Source organism: Tribolium castaneum, chromosome 8 (genome assembly GCF_031307605.1).
Source record: "Tribolium castaneum strain GA2 chromosome 8, icTriCast1.1, whole genome shotgun sequence".
NCBI lineage: Eukaryota > Metazoa > Arthropoda > Insecta > Coleoptera > Tenebrionidae > Tribolium > Tribolium castaneum.
In genome coordinates, this window is record NC_087401.1 from 17,516,159 (window position 1) to 17,532,094 (window position 15,936).

At 37.4% G+C, this 15,936-nt stretch overlaps 4 protein-coding genes across 6 annotated transcripts; 3 read left to right on the forward strand and 1 right to left on the reverse strand.

The window, feature by feature from the left end:
* The first annotated feature begins 37 nt into the window (after nt 1–37).
* LOC103313297 (uncharacterized) lies at nt 38–2,409 on the forward strand. Its single transcript, XM_008196243.3, has 4 exons — nt 38–275; nt 790–1,771; nt 1,825–2,034; nt 2,078–2,409. Exons 1-4 carry the CDS (start codon nt 154–156, stop codon nt 2,255–2,257), a joined length of 1,494 nt encoding a protein of 497 aa, XP_008194465.1. The 5' UTR covers nt 38–153; the 3' UTR covers nt 2,258–2,409.
* A 13-nt stretch (nt 2,410–2,422) lies between these two features.
* Ada3 (transcriptional Adaptor 3) lies at nt 2,423–4,224 on the forward strand. Its single transcript, XM_963121.5, has 6 exons — nt 2,423–2,754; nt 2,810–3,198; nt 3,251–3,420; nt 3,476–3,579; nt 3,633–3,916; nt 3,970–4,224. The coding sequence occupies exons 1-6, from the start codon at nt 2,577–2,579 to the stop codon at nt 4,147–4,149; spliced, it is 1,305 nt and encodes a 434-aa protein (XP_968214.1). The 5' UTR covers nt 2,423–2,576; the 3' UTR covers nt 4,150–4,224.
* Nucleotides 4,162–7,435, reverse strand: LOC656520 (uncharacterized). Its single transcript, XM_008196242.3, has 5 exons — nt 6,964–7,435; nt 5,948–6,910; nt 5,563–5,739; nt 5,422–5,514; nt 4,162–5,365 (listed from the first exon to the last, which is right to left on the reverse strand). The coding sequence occupies exons 2-5, from the start codon at nt 6,857–6,859 to the stop codon at nt 4,688–4,690; spliced, it is 1,860 nt and encodes a 619-aa protein (XP_008194464.1). The 5' UTR covers nt 6,860–6,910; nt 6,964–7,435; the 3' UTR covers nt 4,162–4,687.
* A 103-nt stretch (nt 7,436–7,538) lies between these two features.
* On the forward strand, nt 7,539–15,896 carry LOC656437 (uncharacterized protein). 3 transcript variants are annotated; one of them, XM_008196240.3, is made up of 14 exons: nt 7,539–7,732; nt 11,340–11,948; nt 12,003–12,174; nt 12,227–12,320; nt 12,537–12,715; nt 12,768–12,888; nt 12,938–13,081; nt 13,134–13,324; nt 13,724–14,043; nt 14,100–14,229; nt 14,279–14,793; nt 14,850–15,003; nt 15,055–15,265; nt 15,413–15,896. In XM_008196240.3, exons 1-14 carry the CDS (start codon nt 7,690–7,692, stop codon nt 15,485–15,487), a joined length of 2,958 nt encoding a protein of 985 aa, XP_008194462.1. In that variant the 5' UTR covers nt 7,539–7,689; the 3' UTR covers nt 15,488–15,896. The 3 variants fall into 3 exon arrangements, with proteins under 3 accessions (XP_008194462.1, XP_008194460.1, XP_008194461.1); XM_008196238.3 differs by lacking the exon at nt 7,539–7,732 and adding an exon at nt 9,357–10,000; XM_008196239.3 differs by lacking the exon at nt 7,539–7,732 and adding an exon at nt 9,361–10,000 and having other exon boundaries at nt 13,137–13,324.
* The last annotated feature ends 40 nt before the right edge of the window (nt 15,897–15,936 follow it).

The window sequence follows — 15,936 nt, forward strand, 5'->3', positions numbered from 1 at the left end:
CGGACTCCTAAACAAGTTTTCAATCATTTATTCAAATCGTGGCAAGGTCTCCGACTTGTTTTTATTTTTATTTGCACATTTTTTAAAAAACTTCCTAATTTCGATCAATATCCCTATAGCAACCCTTTGATAGCAACTAAAAGTGCTGTCAAAATGCCCGAAATGGGGGCTGATATGTATTGCTCGCAACAAATCTGTATTCCACCGACTTTTCCTTACCTTTTACGACAGTTTGCCAAAGCTGCCATTCGGACGCAACCCAACGATCTTTTAAAGTGAGTTTGTAGCTTTTCTGAAACATCCTTTGCTTAAAAACACCACCAGAATCGATTATTTTGGACGATTTGACAATTTTTGAATTGTATTTTTGTGATTAAAGTGCACTGGTAACGATTTGTTTGCCTTAAACGCGAAATTTTTATTCAAAATTGTCAAACTTGACAATTTTTGGAAAATTAAAGTCAGAATAGTTGCATAGTGTTTTAGACTGAAATTAACCAATTAGTCGATTGGTGATACACATTTTTACGTAAAAATTAAATTTTGGCCCGTTTTGGCGTTTTTATCGCGGACTGAATTTCAATTATAAAAAACTATCACAAACTTGTTATAAACAGTGATAGCCACGTCACTCTACTAGTAATTTTTTTTGTTGCGAAAAAAATTGTCAAATTTGACAATTTTTGGAAATTTAAATGTGAGCTAGATCCATGGTGTGACCCATCATTCCACTCTAGAATTTCCCGATTTGATCATTGGTGATAAAACCAAGTCGTTATCACCTTCCAGATGGGCCACAACGTACTTCCGATGCCTATCATTGAACATCCCACCACCGGTAAAACCCCGGCTCGAATACCCTATCCCACGGGACCATCATGGTCTCACGCCTGGTTGGCTGCGTGCCCTTTTGTACCAAATGGCAGGCCACCAAACCGTCACGTTTAAAACTTTATGGGATCGTTGGATTGGTGCATGTCTCCAACACCCAAACTTAATCCAAATTCTGGTCTTGGGCGGCTTTGACGATAATCAAGCCGTGCCTTGGTTGCGTTTTATTGCACTTTGTGCCGCACATTTGACCGATAGTCTCACTCAAACAATGATTTTGATTTGTGAGATATTGACCGAAGAGCCTGAAGGTGGCTCTGCAATGATTCCTCTATCGACTTTTCTCGATTTGTATGAGTTTTTAGCACGAATTGATGCTTCGTTGCCACAAACTTTGAAAAATTACTATTTTTTGGATAAGTTTCTCGAATTGTTTCGCGAGAAAATTGCCAAAGATTCAGGGGAAAAACCGGTGGAAGAGGAACTCGAAACGGATTTTATGAGCGAGATTGTGTCCGAAGTGACGGAAAAAAGTGAAAGGGAGACGAAAAAAGACGATGAGGGTTCGGTTGTTTCGTGTCCAAGTGTCACAAGTCAGGATCCGGACAACTACATGAAATTGTTGATGAAAATACGAGCCGAAGGCGAATTTGAAGAAAGCAACGAAGAAATAAAGGAAGAAACAGAAGAAAAGACGGAACCTGTTGATGAAGAAGTGAAAGAAGAAGAAGTTGAAGAACGTAAAGAATCGGTCGCTGTTTCCGAAAAAAAATTTCCGGAACAGTTGGCTGAAGACGAAAAAATTCCGCAATTTCCGGTTGAAGATGACCTTGTTTCGAAAAGTACGCGAATGTCATCAGCACCGAGTGAATCATTGAAGAAAGATGAAGAGGATTTGAAACAAGACACTTATCTTATGGAAGATTTGGCAAGACTTCGGGTAATTCACCGACTAGTCTACTAGGTTTTTCCCCGAAATAAATTCGGGTTTAGTCATTACAGGAAGCCATGATGGGTGAAAGTGACGACGAAGTTGAGAAATTCAAAGCTAGTATTTTAGCTGAAGCTGGTTTAACTCAATCACAAATTGATGCACCTGAACATTTTGAAACACGAATTGAGAGTGAAATTTTCACTAATGAGTCACTTAAAAGTTACGAAACGTCGACAAGTGAACCGTCCGTCAAGGAAAAAGCGCCAGAAGTAGAAAAAAAAAGTGGGAAATTTTTTTTTATAATTGTTTTAGATTGAGTATGAGGATGTGTTCGTGGATCCAGTTCCAGGAATCGGGCCGAAAGTCCCCGAAAATTTAATTTTGGCCGTTTGTAATTACATGAAAGATGTGGCCAAGTGGCAACATGACATGGTTATGCCGAGGAATATACGGCATTTTGATCGCCCGCCTTTAGAAATTCGAAATCAATAAAAATTTTGCACCGTTTTTTTTTTGATACATGGTACTGCCCAAATCTTAATCATATTTAATCACGTTTCAGTGCGTCCAGTAATCAATTAATAATTATTTGTGCCTCCAGGTGTATCTACTTGATTAGTAAATAAAGCCCTACGTTTCGGAAACACGTATTAAATTTTCCCCCTTTATGTTCGATTTAGTTTACAGTTTCCTGTAATTCAAGTGTCAATTTTTATGTATCGATTGTCAACAAACAACAAAATTGTGTGAAATTGGCTAAAATAACATTGATGATTAACATTTTGCATGTTCTTTGTGCCTAAAGCGTGATATGAACAACCCCAAACGCCACCTCATGTCAAAAAACGCCCCCCGAGGGGGCAAAGCGAAAGACGCCCCCTCGTCCTCCCGTCACGACTCCATCCCTCCTGACACCGAAAACTTCATAAACACCGTCCCTTTGATCCGTCAATGCGACAACACGAAGCTTTTGCCCCGTTTTTCATCCAGTAATCAACCCTAACCTAACGTTTTGCCCCTTTTGATTAATGAGCAAGTTTTTAGTTTTGGGGCGCACCGAAGACGATGGAGTGAACATGGACGACCTTGATCAACTTCAACTCGACCTTGAGAAGTTAATTTCGACGTGTGCTGTGCGTAACCGGTTTTTAAGGGGCGAAATCGAATCGATTGATCGAGTTGAGGAAAAAAGAGACAAAAAGGGCAAATCGTATGATAAAGGGGGGCTCAAACGGAAACGGCCCGATGATAAGGCCAAGTATCGTGATTTGAAAGGGGGCGCACGCCCCCTGAAACGTCATTATCCACTTCCGGTGGATGTGCCCTTGAGGCATGAAATGCCCAAAATTAATTTACCCAAGAATGATACTTCGGATAAGTTTTGGGCGACTGTGGAGCCCTATTGCGCCCCCGTTACGAATTCACACGCTACGGTTGATTGATTTTTTCAATTTTATAATTATGTATTAACAAAAAAAATTTTAGTTCCTCGATAAATTAATCGAGGAATGTTCGCAAGAAATTGATGTAAAAATACCCGATTTGGGCGAATATTACGCCAATGAGTGGTCAGATAATGCAACCGGAGTGGAACAAGAATTGGGGCTAACCTCTAAAACAGTTGGCCTTGATTTGAAAAAGAACGGTTTGAGTGCGTAAGTATTTTTTATCAAGTCATAAAGTTCAAAAAAATTTACAATCAATCAATAGAATGGTTGATTCATTTTCAAACCCGAAAACTCAACGCCTATTGGCCGCCTTGATTGAGGAGAAAGTGATGACGTCATTTCCGGGTGTTACTGGGAAACTCAAACGTAATAAAATCACATTTGTCGTAACTTCAAACTCATTTAATTCACTTTTAAAGCGTCCGATTTGAATATAATCAAGTCAGCTGGTGGTCCACGTGCTGCCATATGTATGGATCGCCGCCTTAAGAAAGATTTAGTCGAACAAGGATTATTAAGTGTTGAGGATTTATCTAAAACAATGCCCGACGATGAGATTTTACAAGAAATAAAAAAATGTCAACAAGAATTGACAGCTGTCAATGAGTATAATGTTGAGGAATTGAAACGTTTGAAAGCTATAGTTGTCAAAGATTTGAAACGGCAAGAAATCAAAGCAGCTCTGGATGTAGTAGATGGCGAAGTTTGTTGATTGGTGTTACCATGGTAACAAAATTAAAACACCTAAAATTTCAGGTTTTGGAAGTTTATAATAAGGTGTTAATGACCAAACAGAAGCAAATCCAGCAGGCCAAGGATGAAGATTTCGATAAAGCCGCCTTTACAAAAAGTTTGAAAGAATTTGAAGTGAAGACACATGTCTTGTTGGAAACGCAGTTTAAGTTTCAGAAAGCTTTGGCGGAATTGCAGGAATAAAAAAAACACCAGTTTTAAGTCTTACATTATTATTATTATTATTTTTGACACATTAATTTACAAATTAGTCTGGTATTTGGTGTTTAGAGTTGTTTTCTTTTTCCTCAATTGTCTAATTAACACTCCTAATTAAATAATTGAAAAACACCGATAAATCAATTTGTACTTGGGAGAGATATTCATCAAAAAATGCTTTTTTCGTTTCGTTTGGTTGGTAAAAAATCACTCTTTTGAATATTCAAATTGGCACCACTGGTGGTATATGAAACGAATGAGTCAATAGTGCCAACCTGACAATCACAATTGTGCGATGAGATGAACTTAACCTATAAAAAAAGTATATTGCGAACATGAATACTACCAACGGCTAAAATTGATTTTCCCTAAATATTTATATAAAAAACAAATCGTAATAAATATGACGCAACAGAACAACAACAAAAAAAATATATCGCTTAATCCTACAAAATTATCACATTTACATTCTATACAAATGATTATCATCATGGATTTTTTTGTCCTGAAATTTTGATTACTATTACATTGTGTCAACATACAAATTCAATACGCGATGTATCAACTCGTATTGTTCGGCTGTTTGTACCATGCCGCCTCGATTCAATCTCAGCGAGCACAAAATGGCCAAAACGTCAACATTTAAGTTAGTTTTCAACTGTTGAATACCGTTCAAGATGGCGAGAAAACAACCAGTTCGACCAATCCCAGCGCTACAATGTACAACAACAGGTGGAGCTTTCGGTCCACTGTCACTAGATCGGCGACGTTCGCGTCGTATCGGTTTCAATTTCGGTTTTTCGGTTTTAACCGTTTCGGTTTTATTGTCGTTGAGCAAATGCAATGCCATCTTGAGCAATTGCTCCGGATTGGCCATTTTGTGATCTTGCCAATTTGGCAGCCAATAATGGCGAATTGTACGCGATTCGTTTTTGTTCGTATGGATAATTTCAAGATGGCGGATAACACATTCATCGAGATTCTCTTTTTTGATATATTTTATGGAGTAGGGAACGTAGTCGACTTGATTCAGTTCTTCAAATTTGAAGATTTCTTCTTCGGTTTGGTCGCGTTCGCGGATTGTTGTGACATAATAGAAGGATTTGGACGCTGATTGGTCCTTCTTACCCAATGGAAAATACAGTTCGCACTTGCTCCGACCCTTTTCAACCAAACCGGTTAACATTACGATGCGAACGCACTAATCAGAAAGAGGGGTTTAAGTCAAGTGGTCAAGTGGGTGGAGTCGTTACTTACGTTTGTGTGCCATATCATGTCCCAAAAATCGAGACAAGTGTGAGCCATCGGGCCCTGGGTTGCGATATATGCAGTTTCAGTGTAATCGGGGCCCTGTCAAGTAACGAATTAAACCGAATTTGGGCGGTTATAACCGATTACCTTGATATAGTTGGCGTGGATGTAACTTTGCGGACCGGGCAAATGAACCCGACTGTGTTCATTGGGTAATACACCCTTATACCGGTTACGACTCTGACTACCCGACACGTAACACTTTTCTTGCAAATTTAAGGGGACTTCCCAGAATTCCGAGTGCAGTTTCGGCACTCGTGATACCTTATGAAACAATGGTGCAATTTACATATGATTATGTCACTTCAGCTGTCAAAATTTTGACATTTGATGAATCGAATCATCAAACAAATTTCACAGTCATGTTAATTGAGATGTAACGAAAACGGATCGATTATTTTTCGGTGTAAAAATCATATCAAATGTCAAAAGATTGACTTGACATTTGTGTCAAGTCAGTCACGTGATTTACCTCACACGCCATCTTCAAGTCGGTTATGGAAAGTACGCTCCCGGCCGTTTGAAGGTATTGTACATTTTCAAGATGCATTTTGAAATCTTCTGATAGAAGTTGTGACGAGTCCACATCGGGTTGTCTTGGATAGTAGGCCTTGCGATAGCCTTTGCAATGCTTGGTAGCGGCCCCTTGGCAAAAGCCACAAGGGGGCACATAGAGATTCTCATTGGAGAGTGACTTCCGTCGACAGTTGCACCGTTTGGCAATAGCCCCACATTTATTAGTTTTGCATCCATTGGCTTTACTGGGCACTGATTCGTAAATAATGCAATTACCACAAGCCTCCTGCGATTTGCGTCGTTCCGACTTTGCGCATGCACACCTATCGCCAAACGTCGAGAGATTCAAATTTGAGACACTTTTCGCCGAATTGAGTCGCATAAAAGTTGTAGTTTTTTCGGCAATGCTCGAGTTTGAGCCCAAATCGATGGTAAGACTGGCATTAGAGCCCCGGCGCTCCAGCAGCCCCCTTGTTTTGACTCGCACCGGTTCGCTGGTGCGACCATCAGAAAAGTCCTGCAATGTCATGATTTCTGGTAGTGTTTTGAGTGTTTGTGAGCCTGAGATGCTATTATTCGATGCAAATTTCTTCAAATTTGAGCTAAAATTTGGGGTTAGGGTTACAGGTTTGTTGTCGAATTCCAGCTTGTGTTTGGCTTGTCTTTTGGGGGTGTTGGGCATTGAGAACACATCTCGAGACACTTCAAGACTTGTCGATTGCTTGGGGGGCTCCGAATCGAGACTTACAGCTTTGAGTTTGCGTGATAGAGTTGGCGTTTTGGGGGATTGGATCTCGGGGGACGTTGCCCCCGTGGGGGTTAACTCCAATGTGGGGAAAGTGCGTTCTTTTTTCGCTTCATCGTCCATTTTTTTTGAATTTTTTTGAAGGTTATGTCAGGCGATACCAACCCCCGATTTCTACAATCCCAAGCAAAAAAATATAAATCGGGGGGTTCTTGGCTCAAACCTACCCCTTTGAATCGATCTAGTGACTCACATCGAAATTCACACTTTTGTTTATATTTTGGGTCTTTTTATTTGGGCAGTCATACCAATTGTTGCTTGTTGTTACGGTCATGGTACACTTGATTTTTGTCACGTTTAAATCGGGGAGAAATTTAAATTCGTTGGAAACATTTTTAAAACACGACTAGGGCAAGACAAGTCGGCCATTATTGCAAAGATCGTAAACAGCTGTCTGTAGGTCAATCTGATATACAGCCGATCCAAAAACACAAAATTACCTCCTTTAACTTGCATTGAAATAGGTGTATGACTTTCGGACCAGTTGTGGACGATCGATTCAGCTGTTTAGTGAATGAAATCAAAGGAACGCCACCTGTGACCACTGACGCGAACAAAAAAACAGGAACCTACTTCACCAAATACTTAAAAAGAAAAATATTTTCATCTGATTTGCTACAATCAAGCAACAACTTGCAAATATATCTTGCAAAATTTCGTGTTTATGATTTGTTGTTAAAAAATTGACCAATCAGAGGCTTTAACGCACTTAGCCGGCGTCTGATTGGTCGCGCATCCTTTACTGAGCGACTTGTTATGGCCACCTGTCAAATGTCAAAGAACGTGTCTTGTTTTTGACACAATCTCTTGTAGAAAATCGTTCAAAATTCATTCAAGTGATGCGAAAAAAAAACGTGAAAATGATTGAGTTTTGATGTGATATTTTGCAAGAAATGGACGCATTATCGGCCGATTTGGCGCTACAGGCGATTTTAGGTGAGTGTAGGGGGGCTTAGGGGGGCATTGTATTCGAATTAACTTGAATTCAATTGAATAAATTGGTAATTGAGGGGAATATTGTTGATGAAATAAAGAGGGTCATTCGGGGAGTCCCTTGACCGGAAATTGTGAATTTGCACCGGAAGGAGCGACAGGTGGCTTAGGGGCTGTGTCCCATTTAGGGGAAGAACACAAGAATTAAATCATTTTCGTTAAAAAAAAAACTGTTTACTTAGTTTTTGTGTAAAATTGGAGCAAAAAATTGTGACAGTGTATATTTGGTTGCCTAGTCAATGATTTTTAATTGTTTTGATTTATGATTTTCTAATCACAACGTGTTGATAAGACCGAAAACAGAACATTGTTTTGATAAATCGTGACGTTACAACTGTGTTTTGTTTCAAAATTAACGTATCGATATAATTTCTCGGGTCGTTGATGCGTGAACGCAGCTTGTGCATTTATCGACGATTTAAAAAGGGTATCAAACACACCCTCGACAGGTGAGCAACGTTTCGGTCCCTTTTTTTGGACGATCGATTTAAACGGAAAGAAAAAATAATGTAGGTTTTTAAAGCATTGTTTTTATTGGACTTGTAAACGTTCGAAGAGGTTTATATTTGGGGGGTTTTTAGGACAGGCTTTGACACAACTCGTGTGAAAATTTGAGTCAAATCCGGCAATTTTTCTGGGAGTTGTGGTAAAAAATTGAGTTACGATGTTAAAACGCGTACTTTATTTATTTTTTTTTTTGGTTTACTTGAATCGGTATAAAATATCTACGAAATAAAAATCTCAGCAAAAGGATATGAACTACATCATTATTTTATTAATAAAATCAAAATAAAACTTTTTTATGTTCCAAAAAAAATAAAAGAGTAAGAAAAACAATAAAAATTTTAAAATAAATCCATTAAAAATGTATTTTGCAATTAAAAAATAAATCAATTAACATATGACTTGTTTTTAATAAAACTTTATACCGTGTGTTTCAGTTTCCATTTTCACCCTTGGTACTTTTTTATTAAACAAAATGTATAATAAACCAAATATTATTCTTGAATGAATTGACGAAATCTACTGGATAAAATTATCAACTTCGCTTTACGATGACGTATGTCAAAATTGTGAGTGTCAACCTTTTTTTTTCAATGGCACCCTGTTTATTTTTTGCACCATTTAATGGGTAATTAACTTCTAAATCAAAATATGTATGACACCTCATACATATACTCAAAAAAAATTGGTTACCTATGAAACCACTTTTATTTCATTTTAAACTGTGGAAAAATCGCGACGTGTCAATCGGTTGAAATTTTATTTAAAAATGACCAGTTATTCGAATAAAATAAGATTAGACGTGATTTTAATCTAGGAGTGTCAAAAATTTGGTGTTTTTGCTTAAGTTAGTAAATAAAAGTTTATAATAATTGTTATATTGTCATCTATATTTTTCTAATTATTTACTACTATTTTGTCATATTGTGACAAAAAATTGTCAGGCACAGTATGTCATCATAAAGCTAAATTGATGATTCTATAGAATAAAATTGTTATTTCATTAAAAAAATTACAAGGGTATGAATAAAAAAAATCTAAATTATAAAAAAAAACACAAAAACTTGACATTTCTTGCAAAAACCGTGGCCACTTGATCAAAATGATGGAATTATTGTCCACCCCCTCCCTCCCCCTTCGCGCCCATCACTGTATCGACCAAACGCAGTTGTCAACGAGCATTTACACGCGATCCCGACATTATCCCGAAAATCAAGTAGGCCCTTTTCGCAAAAATCCTCCATCTTTGCTATATTTTGTCGGCCGTCCATTTCCCACCGCATCGAACGAATCAGAGCAGCGATCGATTTTTGCGCGTGTTTCCCATTGGTCGGTCACGCGTCCAAGCTCCGCCTCTTCCAATCCAATGTGGAAATTTTCGATTTCGTTCCCCTCCCCCACACAAGTTGCCGGGCAACGGCTGGTGGGTTAAATATCGTTTAACTCCTTAAGTATTTTATTAAATAATCCAGTTATCTTTGCAACAGATTGTTGTGTGTTTTGTTTTCTGTAAAATTGACGCCTACTGGATGCGGCGGCGAAAATGACATGATTGTGTGACGTAATTGTTTTGCACTTTCGGGAAATATAAATTTTTGTTTGTTTTTGGTGTTTTTTTTTGTTCTGTTTGGAATGTGTCAGTGATTGGAATTATGGAATTTTGGGATATGGACGATCGTAGAGAGAATAGACATCGTAGTGGGCCAGGTGATTTTTTTCGAATTTCACGTTTTACAATACTTTCATTTGTTTTTCGCAACTTTCTTTAGGTTTTTTGAATGTAAAATTTTAATTAAACGTGTCGAGTGAAAGATAAATGAATAACTGAGCAAAGGTGACGCGACGAATTTGTGCTTTTTTGACATTTTTGCTAGTTTTTACGTAAATTTTTGTTTCTGGACATACGCTTGTATTGTTTTATTTAATATTAATTGAATAAAGGAATCAACTTAGTTTTGAAACCAGTTTTATCTTAAATTAGTTGGTTTTAAACTCTTTTTAGGCTTACAATAATCATAATTTTGTCGCATGTCAGATAAGTTCATTTGTTTTAGCCTGGCCAACTAGTATGTGAAAACATCTTATTCATCTATTAGCGTAAAAATAATCAAATATTGTCCAATTGTGACGTAACACGTCTTTATTTGCACTTTTTGTTAGATCAAATTATTTCCATTTTTTTGTATTATTTTTAAATCGCGTTCAATGACAACTTGATAAGCGATAAAAATTCTCATTCCTCGCCCCTTTGAAGATTTCGATAGTCATTATTGCGATGGTGGTTTGTTTAGTCGATAGTACACTTGATTGTTTATCGTCGTTGTTATTGGCAACAACATATTATTTTTCATCCTAGTTGGCGAATAACAGGTTGCCGAATCGATTCTCAAACATTCTTCTCTCGTTCAGTGAACAAAAGCGCGTGCCAACTTGATTCGTGTTTTTTTTTCTCTTTCTTCTCGCTTCAATGTTCTTCTGTTAATGATCATGATAAAAATAATTATCCAGCGAAAGTCAATCGAAATCTAGACAATAATAATCATAACGGTTTCGATTTTCTTTTCGTCGACTGAAGAAAAGCATTTCTTCGGCATTGATATGCTCTGTTAAGTCGATTGTCGTTTATTACACGAAGAAAATAATTAAAACCGGCGTGATTGAATGTTTTGCATCAGAGCGGTCCGGTTAACCTAGAATTTGGGTTTTTTCGACGTTATGAATGATCAAATCAGACCGAATTCACGACCGCTGGTTTAATTGGACGAAAATAGTGTGGAACGATGGGTCACACATGGTGTTTATCACCAAGTTGGCATTTTCAAAAATTGTCAATTTTTTTTACCGTTCCCTAAAATTGCTAAAATATACGTTTGGGCGCACTTCTAGCCTATTATAGACGATTCAGGTCATTTTTAATAGTCAATTGGCATTTTTTCGAAAATTTTTGACAATTTTTGAGTTTTCAAAAAGCGATTTCTAGCCAAGTGTGACCCATCATTTCAGACTGAAATGATTCAAATAAGCGAATTCCGTGGTTATTTCACAGGTCGCGGTTCGGACTTTGTCAGCGGCATCGATAACGAAGCCCTTGACTTTTCCCAATTGGAAGACTTCATAAACAGCGAAGGCTCCCAAAGTACGAACCCTTATTTCAACGAATCGCTAAATTCGACGCCACCTTCAGGTAAACTACTGAATGTTATTGTGGAAAACAAGCGAAATGCGGGCCATTCTTTGCCCGAAAGCCCTCCTGATAGCAGTTCAGAGCACCCTTATAGCCCCCAAGAGGGTTGCGAGCCACTTAACCCCTCTGAGAATATTTACACCACTTTGGGGCCAAATATCTACAAACCAGTTATTGGCCCCATGTTGGGCGACAATTTAATTTTGGGCTCACACATCGTAGTAGCCGAGCAAAATGGGATCATGCAAGATACGGGATTGATGATCCCTGAGGATTCGAATCAGAATTTTACAGATAGAGGGATATATAAAGGGGATGAGAATTTGGTACATTTGGGCTATACCCCGGCTATTGAAAATAACTTGTGTGAACCGAATTTGGATAACATACAAACGGTTTATACGAATTTACAAAGTGCCCCCAAAAAACGAAAATTATCGCAAGATTCGCCTTTGGTCAAAAGTGAGCCGGGTAAAATTTTTTGAAAAAATTTTTTGACTTTTTTTGACAATTTTTCAATTTTAGAAAATTGCACGACGAGTCAATTGAGCCCTCCTGGGCCTCTTTCCACACCGTTGGATGAAGAGTACGCATCTTCTGAAGCTTGCCTTTCTGAATCTCAATATCAATGTATTAGATTTAGCCCTTTTCAACAGCCACAATGGCACGCACTCTGCGATCAAAGTTTGACCGAATTGTGTGTTTTTTTGCCCTTTTTTTGTAAAAAAAAATAAATCACGTGTTTACAGGCCGGTACCACATTATCGAGTTGATGCCGATAAAGGCTTCAATTTTTCAAACGCCGACGATGCCTTTGTATGCCAGAAAAAGAACCATTTCCAGGTAGGTGACATCAAAACGAATAAATTGATTTTTGTTGCGTCCAAATCGGATGATTCTGTGACGATTTGTTCACATTTTTTTTGAAATTTTGACGAATTTTTGAATCAGATTTGGGCACAAGTGTGACCCATGTTTCCAGGCTAGAAATGTTTAAGCAAGTTTTTTTTTTCAATCAAGTTAATTTTGCCCGAGTTGTACACATTTTTTCGCTTTTAGATAACTTGCCACGTCCAATTATTGGGTGACGCACAATTTGTTAAAACTCCCGACGGTTTCCAAAAGATCTCAAGCTTCCATCTACACTTTTACGGTGTTAAACATGACTGTCCGACTCAAACGATACGAGTTGAGCAAAGTCAAAGTGATAGAAGCAAAAAACCATTTCATCCCGTTTTGTACGTTTTTACACAATTTTTTATAATGCATTACAAAGTTTTGTTAATTTAGGGTCGAACTTGTGAATTCACAAGTAACAAAGGTCACAGTAGGCCGATTACATTTCAGTGAAACAACGTCGAATAACATGCGAAAAAAGGGTAAACCGAATCCTGAACAGCGATATTTTCAGGTTTTTTTCCACAAAAAATATAAATATTCGATAATTTTTGCGTACTTAGTTGGTTGTAGGTCTACATGCACATACTACAAATGGTAATTTTCCGGTTATAAGTCACGCGAGTCAAAAAATAATTGTGAGGGCTTCAAATCCTGGCCAATTTGAAAGTGACGTTGAATTGTGTTGGCAAAAAGGCCAGACGCAAGTAAGTCAAAATTTTGCAATTTGGACTTTTTCATTGGTTTTCTTTTCTGTTGGAGGACTCAATTTTTCATAATGGGAAAGTTGGTATTAATACGGACAGACCGGACGAATCATTGGTCGTCCATGGTAATATTAAAGTAACTGGACATATTATACAACCAAGTGACATAAGGGCGAAGAAAAATATCGTCGAATGTGACACGGCTGAGCAGCTACGAAACGTCCAAAAACTCAGAGTTGTTAGGTAGGTTTTTATTTCGCAAAAATCGGACGATTTGTAGGTTTTTTTTTTGGAAATTTTTGATAATTTTTTTAAAGAATTGACCCCAAGTGTGCGCCAATCTGGAACGACTCAATTTACCTATTTTTGATTTTTTTAACCTTGTTGTGAGGTTTTTTTGAAAATTTGGCGATTTTTTGAAATTTTATTTAACGGTGTAACACCTTATTTTACACTACAATCACCCAATTAAGACCATAGTGCAATTTTCGCGTTTTTATTTTGCAAAAAGTGGGCCACTTATAGCTTTTTTTCGAAATTTTGGATTTTTCTTGAACGTTTAGCCTATAGTGTGACACCTCATTTCACGCTACAATCGCCTTACTAAGCCAATTTTAGAGACGATTGAGTGATTTTTTTAAGGTATGACTACGAACCGTCGTTTGCATCTCAGTTAAGTCGTGATTCACAACACTCGGATACCGGTGTGATAGCTCAGGAAGTGGCTAAAATCCTCCCGGAAGCGGTCAGACCGGCTGGTGACCTTGTCTTAAAGAATGGTCAATCCATTGATAATTTTTTGGTAGTCAACAAGGAGCGCATTTTTATGGAAAATATCGGTGCTGTTAAGGAATTATGTAAAGTGACTGATAATTTGGAGACTCGAATCGATCAATTAGAACGAATCAATCGCCGATTGAATAAATTGAAACGTGGTGATAGTCTCAAATCGACTAGTACAGGTGGGTATTTTAATTTAAGTTAAATTGTCAAAAAATATTTGATAATTTTTCAACAGTGAGTAGCTTGAAACATTCCAATTCAATGCAAAAATGTTCCAAACATCATTGTGACCGTGACGACGAACTCTGTTCGAATAAATTTATTCAAATAATTATCGTCATTCTGGTTCTTATAATGGCATTTTGGTAAGTTTTTGACAATTTTTGACTTGACACCAAATTGTCAAAAATCTAGTTTGGCCGCTATAACAACCTTGTACCTGATGGAAGCCTCACGACACAACCAATTCGTCCGAACTAACCTCCAACAAACCCATCGGTCGTCCATAGTAACCAAACGACAAATGAAAGTGCCGAAAAACCATCAATCACGACACACCGAATACCACAAAACAAGTAACAATAATTACAAAGACGATGACGTCACACGTATCACCATAGATCCGAGTTTAACGAAACGGCCTTCGGCTATCATCGGCCGACCACCCGATTGTCTATCGGTTGATCAAGACCTTGAAAGTAGCCATCTTTGTCAGATTTATTGTTGCGCAGCAACACAACCACCGGTAATTCCCCCACCGGAATCGCCCAATTCAATTTATGGCGATAAATCAACGAATCGTACAGTCCTAAATCTAGAACAAGCGAAATTAGCCACGCCATTTCACTCGACAACCAATGAGATTGACAAACGACAAAAACGAGACGCTTATGATTTGACAGGCGAGATAAGTTCGTTTGACATGCCAGGTGATTGATTGTTTTATAGTTTGTCAACTTGATTTAACTGTTTTGTTCACTCACAGATGACCAGATTTTCTTGATTATTGTTCAAGGTCGTAACTTTAACACGACCTTGACGCATAAATATCTAATAGCTCAGCCTGAGCCGCATAATTATTCCTATTCCGTTCCTATTTCGAAATATATGCCCGACGAGTTCATTAATCTCATATTCAGGTGAATTTTGACAATTTTTTGGGAAAAAAATTTTTTTGACACTTTTTTTAGATCAACTCAAGAATCGATCAAGGAGGTCGAGTATTGCAATAATAACTATAAGGAACGTGGATGTGCCTTTGAGAAGCCGCAAACAAGACATAAAGTCAATGAGCACAGTCCGAGTCAGTTGATTAGTACACAAAGTGTCATTTTTGAGGTCAATATGGCCGATTTTCAGTCGAAAATTATGACGTACCGAGCGTCGAGTCGAGCCAATCAGGTAAGAGTCATTTGACAATTTTTTTTTTTGACAATTTTTGGAAATTTCATTGTGGTTTAACCAATTGTGACCCATCGATCCAGACTGGAATTGTCTGGGCGCTTCGAATATGCTATTAAATTTATCGATTTACTTCTGTTTTCGCAGAATACGTGTAAATTGAGCAACTTGGATGAATTTATCGAATATAATTTCCATTTCTACCGGCACTGTGATGAATAAACGATACGTACTACTCAAAAAAAGGAAACTAAGAACAAGAAATGCATGACATTTATTTATTTACGTGTTTTTTTTTAAATATTATATTTTTTTAATTGTTTTATCAAAGTGTTCGATGTTACTACAGCATCACCTAGTTGTAGAAGTACCTGTATCTGAAAGATTTGAACACTTTTCTAGTTAGTGTAAAATGAAAAAGCACCAAAAAAATATTGTAGCGTTTTTAGATTATGACTCATATAATGTACTTAATTTTCTCGTCCGTCCAATAAATTGTATAATGTGTAGATTAGACTTTTATCGTATTGTAAAATATTTTTCTTGTTTGACAAATTTTTATTATTTTATAGAATTAAAAATATAAATGAACAAATACTAGTTTTAGCGTAAATATCATGTATTATTGCAATATTGTTTTATTTTTTTGTGATTGTGTAAAATAAATTGTT

Bases quoted from the DNA above. Each gene is read 5' to 3' on its own strand.
- LOC103313297 (XM_008196243.3), top strand. From the start codon at position 154: ATGCCCGAAATGGGGGCTGATATGTATTGCTCGCAACAAATCTGTATT. The intron at 1,772-1,824 runs GTAATTCACCGA...ATTCGGGTTTAG, and splicing joins AAGATTTGGCAAGACTTCGG to TCATTACAGGAAGCCATGAT. The intron at 2,035-2,077 runs GTAGAAAAAAAA...TAATTGTTTTAG, and splicing joins TCAAGGAAAAAGCGCCAGAA to ATTGAGTATGAGGATGTGTT.
- Ada3 (XM_963121.5), top strand. From the start codon at position 2,577: ATGAACAACCCCAAACGCCACCTCATGTCAAAAAACGCCCCCCGAGGG. The intron at 3,199-3,250 runs GTTGATTGATTT...AAAAAATTTTAG, and splicing joins TTACGAATTCACACGCTACG to TTCCTCGATAAATTAATCGA. The intron at 3,421-3,475 runs GTAAGTATTTTT...ATCAATCAATAG, and splicing joins AAAAAGAACGGTTTGAGTGC to AATGGTTGATTCATTTTCAA.
- LOC656520 (XM_008196242.3), bottom strand. From the start codon at position 6,859: ATGGACGATGAAGCGAAAAAAGAACGCACTTTCCCCACATTGGAGTTA. The intron at 5,740-5,947 runs GTAAATCACGTG...TTGTTTCATAAG, and splicing joins ACTTGAAGATGGCGTGTGAG to GTATCACGAGTGCCGAAACT. The intron at 5,366-5,421 runs GTAAGTAACGAC...CTTTCTGATTAG, and splicing joins ACATGATATGGCACACAAAC to TGCGTTCGCATCGTAATGTT.
- LOC656437 (XM_008196238.3), top strand. From the start codon at position 9,946: ATGGAATTTTGGGATATGGACGATCGTAGAGAGAATAGACATCGTAGT. The intron at 12,889-12,937 runs GTTTTTTTCCAC...TTGCGTACTTAG, and splicing joins CTGAACAGCGATATTTTCAG to TTGGTTGTAGGTCTACATGC. The intron at 14,044-14,099 runs GTGGGTATTTTA...ATTTTTCAACAG, and splicing joins TCTCAAATCGACTAGTACAG to TGAGTAGCTTGAAACATTCC.